This window comes from Euprymna scolopes, chromosome 34, assembly GCF_053919585.1.
Source record: "Euprymna scolopes isolate OS-2025 chromosome 34, ASM5391958v1, whole genome shotgun sequence".
In the NCBI taxonomy this organism is placed as follows: Eukaryota; Metazoa; Mollusca; class Cephalopoda; order Sepiida; family Sepiolidae; genus Euprymna; species Euprymna scolopes.
The window spans coordinates 54,273,766-54,287,133 of record NC_136515.1 but is presented as its reverse complement, the minus strand read 5'-3'; the positions used below and the strand labels follow the sequence as shown (position 1 = coordinate 54,287,133).

The window sequence follows — 13,368 nt, the reverse complement described above, 5'->3', positions numbered from 1 at the left end:
TATATATATATATATATATATTATGATAGAAAAATGCGAGTATGAAAAGTAATATGGTTAAGCTTAAACATGGAAAAGTAAAGGAGTAGTTGTTAAAACTGGAAAAGAAAAGGAAAGATATTCTAGTAAAAAACATAATAAATTTATAACTTAAAATATTGCAATACTAAGAATTGATTATATAATGTTATAAATTGAATTAAAATATTCTTCATACTGCAATATTTTAAGTTCTAAATTTATATTTTTTACTAGAATATCTTGCCTTTTTCTTTTCCAGTTTTAACAACTAGTCCTTTACTTTTCCACATTTAAACTTAACCATGTTACTTTTCATGCTTGCATTTTTCTATTGCAATCTATGATTTTTCCAGGCTTCTAGTAAATTTACTTGTTCTTTGTTTAATTTCAGTCTTACTTTTTGCCCCCGTAAACATAACATACACATATGTAATAACAATGTACGGCACTTGTCTGCTTTCAATAAAATCCCCCCCCCCATTATCTCTCTTTCATTCTCTGTTTCATTTGTTACTTCTCTTTTCGCGAGCGATGAATTGGTAGCAACAGTAGTCGCTGAAGCGACATGGTTGCTATGAAAACCAGTCATAAAAAACGTCGCTCACCTCCTTACAAATTTTTACGATTTTGAACACCAGTAAATTCATCATAACTTTTGTTTTACTGAACGAAAATTAAAATTTTTTTTTTTTCACAATATAGCTGAGAAGGTGATCTATAAACTGTAATAATTTTTTGAAATTTGGTCGAAAAATGAGTGAGCAGTGAAGCTTTAAAGCATTTCTAAATGACTAAAACTGCTATTCAACCATATATTAAAATATGGTAGTGTTTGAATAAGATTATATATATATATATATATATATATATATATATATATATATATATATACACTACTAGATTTGCCCGGGCGTAAAATACGTTTAAATATGATATTTTAATTTTTACAGATTTCATATATAATATTATAGAGTTGTGATTTCAAAAATATAAATAAAAGTATTTAGGTGCCATCAGCTAGAATTGAAACTGAAACTGTAGCTTTCAAAGCTGGTGAAATTACGACCGTACCAATGTGACACACATAACATGCATATAAACCGATTAAGACTCAAAAACAAAGATGAATATACAAAATGTCTAACGATTTTTTCCTATTTTTGGCCCTTAAAAACTATTTTAACCGGCTAAAGACCCATAAAGGAGCGGCCCGCAAAAAATTCAATCATTTGGGGCTCCTAGCGCCGCTCCACGACTTTTAGTTTCAGAGGAGATAGAGTTTGAAAATATGGAGACAGACAGATAAAGCAACAGACATATAGCCGTTTATATATGAGATTATATAAAAGGAACTTAGTGTGTGTTAGTGTTTTTGTTTCCTATGAACTCGGAAACGGCTGGGCCTATTTTTTTTTTAAATTTTACACAAAGATACTTGATGTGTATGGATGTGTTCTTAGTTAGATTTTGTATTGGAATATATCTGCTAAGTATTGCAGATCAATAATCGAAATGATCCGATGAAAGAAGGAAGTCTGATTTTGACCAAAGTTAACATTTTTATACAACCTAACATCACAAGTGCATTTGATAAGTTTTATCACCGCACAAGCAGAAAGGCCCAGCTTATAAAATCAACTGTAGATTCTTTTATGAGACAGATAAGACAGGGGCGTGTTTGAAATGAACATTTCTTTTTTAGCTTGATTCAAGTGACTACATAAAAATAATCTCATAAAAGCGACAGTTGGTTCTTTGATATGACAGGGGCGCGTTTGAAATGAATGTTTCTGTTTAGAACACAACTGACTCATGATAGTTTACTTTTATATTTCAAACCTAAAGTGAAGCCATTATTTAAAAATAATTTTATAAAATCAACAGTAAATTCTCTACAATGCAATGCAGAGCACAACGTATTGTGGACTGAGTCCTCTGTCCTCCCAGTACACTGCGGGGGGGGGGGGGGGCTAACTAGACCAGGCAATCAATTGATTTCATTTAGAAAAAAAAAAAAAAAAAAAAAAAAAAAAAAAAATCGGCGATTTTACAAATTTCGATGACAATAAAAAGTATGGAAGGATGGCACATCATTCAATCCCAGAAATCAGAATCTTCCTACTAGTGTATATATATATATATATATATATATATATATATATATTTCAACTGAAAGTGCTCATATGTCGGTCAACTTAGCTCATATGCGCAGATCGTCATATAATGATTAGATCACTCTGACTGACGTTAAAAGCATTTAACAAAAAGAATAAATGTTTAAATCTCATCTGTATTTCTTGCAGTTGACGGTAACCAAATGGATTCGGTCCTTTAAATGAAGCCAGACATGATTTCTGTTGCAGGGTTTGAATCTCTCGACTAGTGTTAATCGTGACTGATTATTCCTGCACTGATGAAACACTAGTGTCTGTAGGCATTTAATAATAATAATAATATATATATATATATATATATATATATATATATATATATATATATATATATTACTAGTGACCTTTCCCAGCATTGCCTGGGAAAAAGTGAGTAATCTTGATCAGTATATTAGAAAGCTACTGTTGTTCTACTGAAAATATGAATTTGTCATTTTAATCTAAATGTCAGTGTAATAAATGGCTCAATTTTATAAATATTGAGAAAATCACAATGCTTCAATCAAACTACAGCACTTGATCATGGCAACGAATAGAAGAGTTTTAAGCACGGACCTGATTGGTCATTTGCCAAACGCAATCGATGAATTGGAGGAAAACTGGAGAACGATCGGCATCAGAGTGTTTGTCTTCTCCATGTCCAATTCTCTGTAAAAACAAACAAAAAAAAAGCTATTACATTGCATTATTAAAATTGACAAGTTCATTGCACACACACAAAGTGACACCATGGCAGTTATTAAGAATCTGTAATTCAAAATAGAAAATTTGAAAAGATAAAAAAAAAAAATGAACGATGGTTGTCCAAAATTCCTCCACATCGAAAAACAAAAATACAGAAAAAGATTACATTCCAAAAATCATGTAAATTTATCAAGCAGTTTTTTTCTTTATATAGAAAATCAGCTTTTTTATATGATTTTAAGCGATTAATAGTAAATCATAGTATTACAAGGCTGAAAGCAAACAAAATCTCAGACATTCAAATTCAGTTATCTCCCTTTGTTTATTGAAGATGGCAGAGTGTGATACTCTGTCCTCACAAAATTAGATTTTCTTAGAAAAAAACCTATTTGAAAGTTATGGTTGTGTTCACCGTGATATAAACGTTGTTTAAATTTTAAAATGAAATATGTATGATATACGTGTATAAACCAAATTACAACAACAATATTTTGTAAGCAAATGTTTGTTTATTTTACAAAATATTGCATTGTAATTTGGTTTATAAACATATACGTATTTCATTTTAAAAACCAAACAATGCTTATACCACAGAGAGCACAACCTTAACTTCCATGCCATGCGCACCAAGCATAATCTTCCAGACATTAAAAAATGTAACTGTTGAAGAACTACTACTGAATTTTTCCATTTATCATGGCAAAAAAAAAAAAAAAAAAAAAATATAATGATGGGGTAATTTGTCAAAATATTACTTTTAAACAAATAAATGTTTGTTTATTTTACAAAATATTGCGTTGTAATACGAATTTCATTTTAAAATTTATTTGATCAATTTATGTGATACTAGCGTGCGTAAAATACGCTTGAATATAATATTTTAATTTGTCCAGATTTCGTATATATTATTATAAAGTAATGGTTTTAAAAGTAAAAAAAAAAAAAGTATTTTAGGTGCCATCAGCTAGAATCGAAACCGAAACTCTAGCATTCAAGGCTGGTGACGTTACCACTGTACTAATGTGATACACATATAAAGTGATTAAAAATGAAAAATAAACTAAGATGAATGTACAAAATGTTTAACAACTTTTTCAATTTTGACCAATTTTTGATCCATTAAAAACAATTTTAACGGCTAAATAATAACTTGGCATTTTTGGTCAAGATCAAAGTGTAGTATCTGTTCCGGCAGATGCTGCACTTAAGATGGTTTGTACCAGTCAATGGAGGGGAAACCCTCTATACTGGGACAATTATTATTTTTGGTAACCAGAGTGCCCCCTTTTTGCCTACTTTAAGGGGAGCTGGTTTTTACCTCACATTAAAAACAGCCTTGTGCCTAATTTGCTCAGTGGGGGAGCAAATAAATACCATCTGTTCCGGCAGATGCTGCACTTGGGATGATTTGTACCGGTCAGTGGAGGGGAGGCCCTCTATACTGGGACAATTATTATTTTTGGTAACCAGAGTGCCCCCTTTTTGCCTACTTTTAGGGGAGCTGGTTTTTACCTCACATTAAAAACGGCCTTGTGCCTAATTTGCTCAGTGGGGGAGCAAATAAATACCATCTGTTCCGGCAGATGCTGCACTTAAGATAATTTGTACCAGTCAATGGAGGGGAAACCCTCTATACTGGGACAATTATTATTTTTGGTGACCAGAGTGCCCCCTTTTTGCCTACTTTTAGGGGAGCTGGTTTTTACCTCACATTAAAAACGGCCTTGTGCCTAATTTGCTCAGTGGGGGAGCAAATAAATACCATCTGTTCCGGCAGATACTGCAAGCTATGACTAGCAAAGACCAGATGTGGGGGCAACCCCACATGCCTGACCTTTAACCAGCTCCCATTTCCCACCTCTCGGGAGCTGGCCCCCTTTTCCCTTCCCCCTCCCTTCACTCCTCACATTAAAAATTGGCCTTGTGCCTAATTTGCTCGGTGGGGGAGCAAATAAATACCATCTGTTCCGGCAGATACTGCAAGCTATGACTAGCAAAGACCAGATGTGGGGGCAACCCCACATGCCTGACCTTTAACCAGCTCCCATTTCCCACCTCTCGGGAGCTGGTCCCCTTTTTCCCTTCCCCCTCCCTTCACTCCTCACATTAAAAATTGGCCTTGTGCCTAATTTGCTCGGTGGGGGAGCAAATAAATACCATCTGTTCCGGCAGATATTGCAAGCAAAGACCATATGTGGGAGCGACCCCACATATAAGACCTTGGTTAATGTAGGGGCAACTCTTCATACCAATTGTCACTATCCAGCTCCCCTACTTCCCGGGGAGTTGGTCCCCATTTCCCCTTCACTCCTCACTTTAAAAATCAGCCTTGTGCCTAATTTTCTCAGTGGGGGAGCAAATACCTCAAAGTGTAGTATCTGTTCTTCAGATGCTGCACTTCAATTTCTTGTTCTCTTTCGGTGGAGGATCAGTCCTTCACGACTGAGACAATTTTTTATTTTTGTACCTTTTCTCCACATTAAAAAACGACCCTGGTGTCTAACTCTGTCCCGTGGGGAGGCATAGTAAATAGGTATTATATATAACCATCAGGGGAGATCACCACTGGTTACTTCCCGTTAAGGGAAGATTACCCCTATTACTTTCTGTTCAAGGGAGGTTATCTCTGATTACTTCCTGTTCAGGGACAGACAACTCTTATACCTATACAGGCCCCTTTCCACAATGGTATCACGCATACACCGAGCACAACTAAGTCATCCTACAGCTTATTTGTTTTGTGTTGTTTCTATCATAGCATGACGACCACTGCGACAATCATAAGGCCAAAAACCTGCCTGTAATTTCAGCGTTAGCGACAATTGCTTTCTTTATTATATTTGACAGCTACTAAACAGAGAGAGAGAATTTTTTTTTATTCATTTCAAACAACGTACATTTCTACTGAGTAAAAAGATGTAGCCAGTTCTCATAGTTGGCTGAAAATAATGAAGAAAAAAAAAACTCTGTTATTTAGGAATTCTGGTCAAAAGTAGATATATTTAGAAGGCAAGCAGAGTTGTTAGAGTAGACAGTGAGTTTGGTTCAGGGAGATTGTCAATAAAATCCACAAGTCTGCAACTTGGCATCTAAAAAAGAAGATTGCCACTGGGGCCAACATAACTAAACCCCAATCAGACAGATAATGTTTGGGGTACAATAGTGTAGACTTTGATGCTTTGGGGCTCAAGGGACCCCCCCCCCCCCCAGCTGAAACTTGAAAGGAAGTTATATGCAATTACAGAGTTCTCTCCTTTGACTTCTTGAAAATCAATATATAAATGAGGTGCTCCTAAAGTAATTGTTATGATGACTGACCTTATGCATTCATGACCTAAAAATGGCATTTCCTCTGTTGCAGATATTGATGGTGTGAAACGCTAAGAAAGCAACCCTTGTCCTGGACGTACATCATTAAATTTCTGGCAAAACTACATTGAGAACAACTATGTAGAAGAATAAATTCCACAGCACAAAAAGTTGCTTGTTTTAATAGTACCACTCTCGTCTTCACAGATCTTCAACTTCTGGAGTAAAAAATTTTGGCAGTATCATACGCATATCATGTAGCAAAGCAAAAAAGAAAAGGTCTAATGAGACGCAAATCAAATTTCACTACACGGGTTATATCCAAAAGATCTGATGAGATGCAGAGCATTGTTCACGGTACACAGGTTTAAATGCTTTCCCAATTCCTCCCAGCAACCTGCTTTTATCATGTCTGGCATTCTCCATTAGCAGGTGTGTCATGTGACCATGCGAAAACTGTGCAAGATCAAGGGCTTTAAAAGATCACAGATGCCATCTTGGATCTTTTTGATTTTTCTTTCTTCTCTGCCCTCAGGATAGAAGGACATCTCCAATGTGAGTGTTGATGATTATTTATTTATCGTTTGTACAGCCACATAAAGCACAAACGCGTGGCCACTTGCTTGTTTGATAATCATCACACATCTTTGATGAACATCACAAAACTGATTTATACAATTTTTCTTGCATTATGTTTACTAGAGCGTAAACACAGAGATGATCACAGGGCAACACACAAGTGGAGATTTCATTTCTTTTAAAGAATAAAGCAAATTTCAGTATTTGGGCATTATAATTTGATTTTAAAAATGCATTTTAGGTAAAAACACTATTACGTACTTATGTGTCATGTTGAACTTAATAAAAACTCCAAAAATTATGAAAAATCATAGAGTAGATTTGCTAGAACTATTTTTTTTACAACACAATACTATAGGGCTGCTTCCCAACTGACTATAACATGGTCGTTTTTCAAGTCTAATGTAAAGAAGTTCTTGTTGAGTCATCCTCTTATATAATTAAACCTTACCCAACTTCCACTACACAACACTCATTTACCCTTATTCTTATAAAAAAAGATAATACCAGTCCGCCAAAGGTTATCTCCTCTAGATTTTAAGGACTCTTCAACATAAAGCAAAACTGATAACTAATTCACACATATGTAATCAAGTTTTTGTCTAAAATGCATTCATTTGAAAGCTCATACTGCATAAGTATTCAAATTTCTTACCTGTGCAAATTTGTGTCCAAAACTCAGCCATTCTTTCTCTACAAGAACTTCAAACCCTTTGAGAGTTCGATAGTATGGGTCAAGCATAATCATTGCCAAAGATGTAAGCTGTGGAAGAAAAGGAGTTTAAACCAATCATTTTACATTTAATTCAAGATTTAATCTTTTTTGATAATAATGTAATAAATGCAAGATGTTCCTCCCTCCCAAATGCCACCCATGAAGTCCATATATATATATATATATATATATATATATATATATATATATATATATATATATATATAGTACTTTAAATAAAGAAAGAAAAGGAGAAAAAGGAGAAACATAAGAAAAAGGAGGGAATAGCAAAATACAGCAATGACCATGGTCTGCCCCCCCCCCTCAATAAGCAAGGGTAGGGATGGAACATATCCATGAAGACCTTTAGAATCATTTACAGACATTTCCACCGCTCGGAAACATGTCACCAAAATGGACTGCGAAAATGCTCTTTTACATTATAAACACATTTTAAATAAATTTTAAATATTTTACATTTTGAATACTTTCTGAAGAGGACGTTTCACAGAACGCTTGAAACGCGTTAAAAACTATTTCAATGATGTAAAAACATTATTACAATGATCTAAATATTTTTTAAAAATTAAAAATAAAAATACGGAATAATAAATTTTTTTTTTAAAGATACATACCAATTGTTGGTGACCTCACTCATTTAAATATATATATATATATATATATATATATATATATATATATATATATATATATATTGTACTTTGAGGTAATTGCGCCAACTAGCTAAATATGCCCTTTTGGCAACCACGCATATAAAGAGCCCTCTTTTTTAATGGTGCAATTACCCCAAAATACAGTAATGATATAATCTATTTTTCACATTTTAAATTCACATCTAAATTCAGTCACGATCCCCATCTTCCTTTTGGTTAATTATACTTTAGTATATTTACATTATTATAATGTCTTTATATTTATTATAGTTTGTTTAAATATATATATATATATATATATATATATATATATATATATATATATATATGTATATATATATATTAGTGATAGGACGATTCCAATATTTTTCCTTGATTCCGATACAATTACTGATTCCGATTCTTTATAAATTTCTAATCATTTAACTATAAGATTGTTATTTTCCCCGACTTTCATAAAAACACACGTTAAATATGCAGATATTTTCCTAAACGTCAAAATACACTTATGGAGGATGATCTATCGATTTTTGCTTTACTAGTAATTTAAAACTAATAAATATTTATTATTTTATCGTTATTACCAGCAATTAAATATCTTACTTTAAGCAAAAGTAAATAAAAAAGACAATTAAAAGAATTGTTTTGGAATTGGAAAATAGGCATCAATTCTTCCGATTCCCCCAAATCTTCCGATTTTTCCAAGAGGAAGGTAACATATATATATATTACCATGTTTTTGATAAGTAAGCATGCAAGATATATATATATATATATATATATATATATCTTAATAATTATAAAACTCTGTGAACTGTCTGGGTGTCTTTGCATGCTTACTTTAGCGGAGGGGGGGGGGATTGTTCGGTCATAAAAAAAAAACAAAAAAACAAAGGAACTTGGGTGCCATCAGTCAGAAGCAAAATCGAAAGCAAAATTTTCTAACCAAAAATAAAAAAAAAATTGATGTGTGTTGGACGCAAACTTGTATAATTTAATTTAGTAAGTGAACACATTATCGATGGGACCACAGGGACACAAATGTTATGTCGCAAATTTAGCTTTTTAAAACATAAGAACGTAATGCCGGTTTGCACATGCATGGTTTTTGTAAATGGTGCCGTAAGATTTTTATAACCCCCCCCCTCACCCCACTTCAAACAAACTGACATTTCTACACAAAATAATTGATTCTTTCCAATTTTTCAATATTATGTGTCCGAAAGATCACGCTAACGATACTACGTTCGTGCCTGTACGATGCAAATGACAAAAGTTTTTAGCAGACATGCAAATACACATACAAACACAAAAAACTGAAATTTATATAATAGATAAGCTACTTACTTGGGCAGTTCTATCCCAACCATCACTGCAATGAACAAGCACAGAAGTCTTGTAATATTCCACTTTGTCAGCAATACGAACGGCGCCAGCCAGAATTTGCTAGAAAGAAAACAATTGTTATTAGACAAATAAAAATAACCAAATTTCATAATCAAAAGTCATGAAATTATTTCTTGTTTTTTTTTTTTAGAATGAACCCTTTGTGTAAATGTGGTACTGTGGTGACAGATGATTATTGTCACGAGATATTTTTGTTATTTTTTTGACTAATGATGACAAACTCCCTCTACACACTTTTTTGGGTGCATGTCTACAGTTCAACGTAAATAAAAAAAAAAAAAATAAGGAAAAATCTTTTATAATATACAAAACCGCCATGGAATGAAAATGTCATGTTCTAAAAATCATTTTAATTGATCAAGTATTTTTATTTTTACCAAAGAAAATCAAAAATTTTATAACTAAGCAAAACAGGACTGTTTTGCATCACCATCTTTAAGAAACAAGAGTTAACTTCACAGTAATTCAAACTTGCAAGATTAGCCTTGTAATGCTAACGATTTCACATTAACCGCTTAAAAATGTTTTTCTTTATGAAAGTGTATCTAAAAGTGTAAGCCATGTTTAGTTTCAGAACAGTTTCCGATGATTAGTTGTTCTACACAAATCCTGGAGGTGACTGGCTTACAGTAGACAGTTCTCAAGTGGGAATCCACAGAGCAAAAGATTCTTCCCACGTTGACACAAAGAAAACATGCAAAATTGCTACAGAAAGGTTTGATATTTATGGAGGAATTCTGGTTTCTGATTGGTTGGTAGCAGAACGTGAATTAATTTGATTCGTCAGTTCCTAGCAGCATCGTTTATAAATAGAATCTCCTGACATACCCCATTATGAAATATTGCAACAACTATTGAATCAGTTTACGTAATTTTTGGAATATGACATTTTAGTTAGTTTTATTATTAATTGATTTGCAATCGTTGACACTAACAAAGTGTTTTGTGATTTCCTTTTTTATTTTTTCTTCTCCTTGTTTTTTTTTTTGTTCTAGCCATGTCATCGTTTCTCACATTAGTAACTGCTGATGCCAAGCACAAGTTCACAAGTATAAAAAAATAAACAAACTCCAGAGAAAAAAAAAAAAAAAAAGACTACGCACATTCTGTAGATATCAATTTTGCCCTGCGTGTGTGTGTGATACCATTGCGGAAAACGATCCCTTTAAATGCTAACGTCCACATCTTACTTGTCTGTCAAAGTTTCTTTGCCATTGATGCGAGACACGACCTACCATTCACTGTCTCAAACTGAAAACTGTCCTCAACTGTCTCTAATTGTCATAAAGTGTTGCAAAACTAACTCTAAATGCATTGACCTTTATATGTGCTCCTCTGTCCCAATCACTTGCCACACCTTGCTTAACAATCCCATTTCAGCTTTCCTTTGTATGCTTTAGTGAACAACTTCCTACTCATTGTCTTGATCTACTCTGAATCACAACATGGCGTCAACAGTCACAAACTTGAGAACCGTCATTAATTGCTGTGAATTCAAGATTGTCCGTAAACAGTAAACTGTCGTCAGTTGTTACAAAACTTGCTTCTACTGCTAAAACTATCTCTAAATATATTGACCTCTATGTCCAGTCTTTCGTCCTAGTTGCCACCACATTTTGATTAACTATTTCAGACAGCTTTTGTGTTCCAAGTCACTGCCACACCGTGATCAACAATCCTATTTCAGATGGCCTTTGTGTTCCTTGGTGACTCATTTTCTCATCATTGTCTTTCTACTAATTTCACTTCCTATACTTTTGTTCTGCTGATAAACTTATTTCCTCTTTGTGTTATAGTTTTTCCTCTTTTTTTTTTTTTTTTTTTAAATCACTTCCTCACACTTTGGGGATGGGAGGTGATGCCCATGGTATCACAAAAAAAAAAAAAAAACTCTTTAAGAGCCTTATTTCACAAAATAATTTAACTATGATATTAAAGTCACCAAATCTAATTTCCGTCATTTCTTTATAAGTAAGTCAGTCTCTTTTTTTTCTTTTTTTTTTTTTAAACTCCTAAACAAAACTATGTAGATTCAACTAGTCATAAAAAATACAAAAAGAAAAAAAAAAAAAAGAAAGAAAAATCTGCATTTCTGACTTACCTTGATGTGTTCAAGCCAATGAGTAGCTTCGATATTCGACAACCAATGTGTCTCGTTAATGTTGGGAAAACAGACTTCCTTTAATTTTCTCAAACTAAAATTTTTTGAAAGGAAAAAACAAATTGTCACCAAGTAAACAAGGATATCAAGAAAGAACAAAAGACAAATGGCACAATGGATAAAGGTGATGATTAATTATCAGTTCTGAATCATAATTGGTTCTTCTGTATGATGATACAAAAATATCATGTCCCAAAAAAAAACACACAAATTGATCAAGTAATTTTATTTGTAAAAGTCAAATTCTGACCAAAAAGACTGTCTTGCCCATCATTTTAAAAACAAAGTCAAGAAACAAAAGGAGACAACTCAATGATTCAATTTGCAAGATTTATGTTATGCCTATGAATTCCCATTAATCACTTAAAAACTATTTTCTTTATACCTTAAACTACTTGATCAATTTATGTGATTTTTGGAATATGATATTTTCATTTTGTCACAGTTACATAGATCAAAGTTTTTTCTTTATTTTTGCTTTCTAATATAGAGGGAATTTTAGACAAGAACCAGATTTTTTATTAGTGGTGCCATGTATATGTTAGGCCGGGGAATTTTTTTTTTTTTTTGCTTGGAGTCACTACTTATCAAGGCACAAAGGCTACTCAAGGATAAGGGTTAAAGAGTGGACAGTGGTCAATGATAGTAATCGTTAGTGGTGAAAATTGGATATAATTTTATTATTCAAGGGGATGGCTCAACAAGAACTTGTTTACATTCAACTTGAAGACCAGCATGTTGTAGTCTGCTGGACAGCAGGTCAATGGAACAAAGTTCAACAGGCGGGCAGCTCTTAGAAACTTTGTTTATGGAATCTGCGTTTAGATTTAAGTACAGTTAGAAAGTGAGGGGAATTGTTGATAGTGGTTGTAGGCAATCGAGTGTTTTTGTGAAATTTGGCAAGAGGGACAATAGATTGGGGCTCAGACGAACACTTGCCACGAAAATAATGATAGAGCAGAGACAGGCTTGCAACGTCTCTTCTGTGGGAAATAGATTGCAGGGAAGAGAAAAGGGCGTCACCTATTAGGTTTCGAAGCTGGTTCTGAACACTGTCAAGGCAGAATAGGATGTTCTGAGCAGCTCCTGCCCAGATGTGGTAACAGTACTCAATCCTAGGACATAATTGGCTTTTATACAGGTAGAAGATTGCATCGACAGTGAGATACCTACCAGAGCGGTAGAATGATCCAACCATTATTTCAGCGATGTTGGCAACAGATTCGATGTATGTGTTTCATTTCTGCTCAGGAGTGACGGTCAGTCTGAGAAGCTTATTGAACGATGTGTTATATACGCTCATAGAAATATTTGCACTCATGTAACGTGCTCGATGCATTCTCAAATGCAGTACTTCAATAATTTGTGTTTTACAGGTAAAAGATTTCACGGTTCTAATAATTATAAGACATCCTAAAACGTGAACTGAATTGCTTATTTTTTCCTAATTTGTCAGTTAGATACATTTTTTTCTTTGTGTTGTTTTTTAATAATAAACAACACATTAAGTTGCAGTCAAATTGTTTTGCTTTTTAATTTCTTAAAGGCTTATATAACATACATCTCTCTCCCTCTCTCTCTCTCTATATATATATATATATATATATATATGTATGTATGTATGTATGTATGTACACACACATACAC

The 13,368-nt window shown here is 33.3% G+C and overlaps 1 protein-coding gene across 2 annotated transcripts in view; it reads right to left on the bottom strand.

The window, feature by feature from the left end:
- Positions 1 to 13,368, bottom strand: part of LOC145259204 (phosphatidylinositol-3,5-bisphosphate 3-phosphatase MTMR2-like) — a 108,331-nt gene that overhangs the window by 22,591 nt on the left and 72,372 nt on the right. For both annotated transcript variants that reach the window (XM_080117035.1, XM_080117036.1), the window contains exons 11-14: positions 11,662 to 11,755; positions 9,501 to 9,599; positions 7,420 to 7,527; positions 2,748 to 2,840 (exon numbers count right to left, since the gene is read on the bottom strand). In XM_080117035.1, the coding sequence (XP_079973161.1) occupies positions 2,748 to 2,840; positions 7,420 to 7,527; positions 9,501 to 9,599; positions 11,662 to 11,755 (394 nt within the window). The remainder of the gene's footprint in view (positions 1 to 2,747; positions 2,841 to 7,419; positions 7,528 to 9,500; positions 9,600 to 11,661; positions 11,756 to 13,368) is intronic.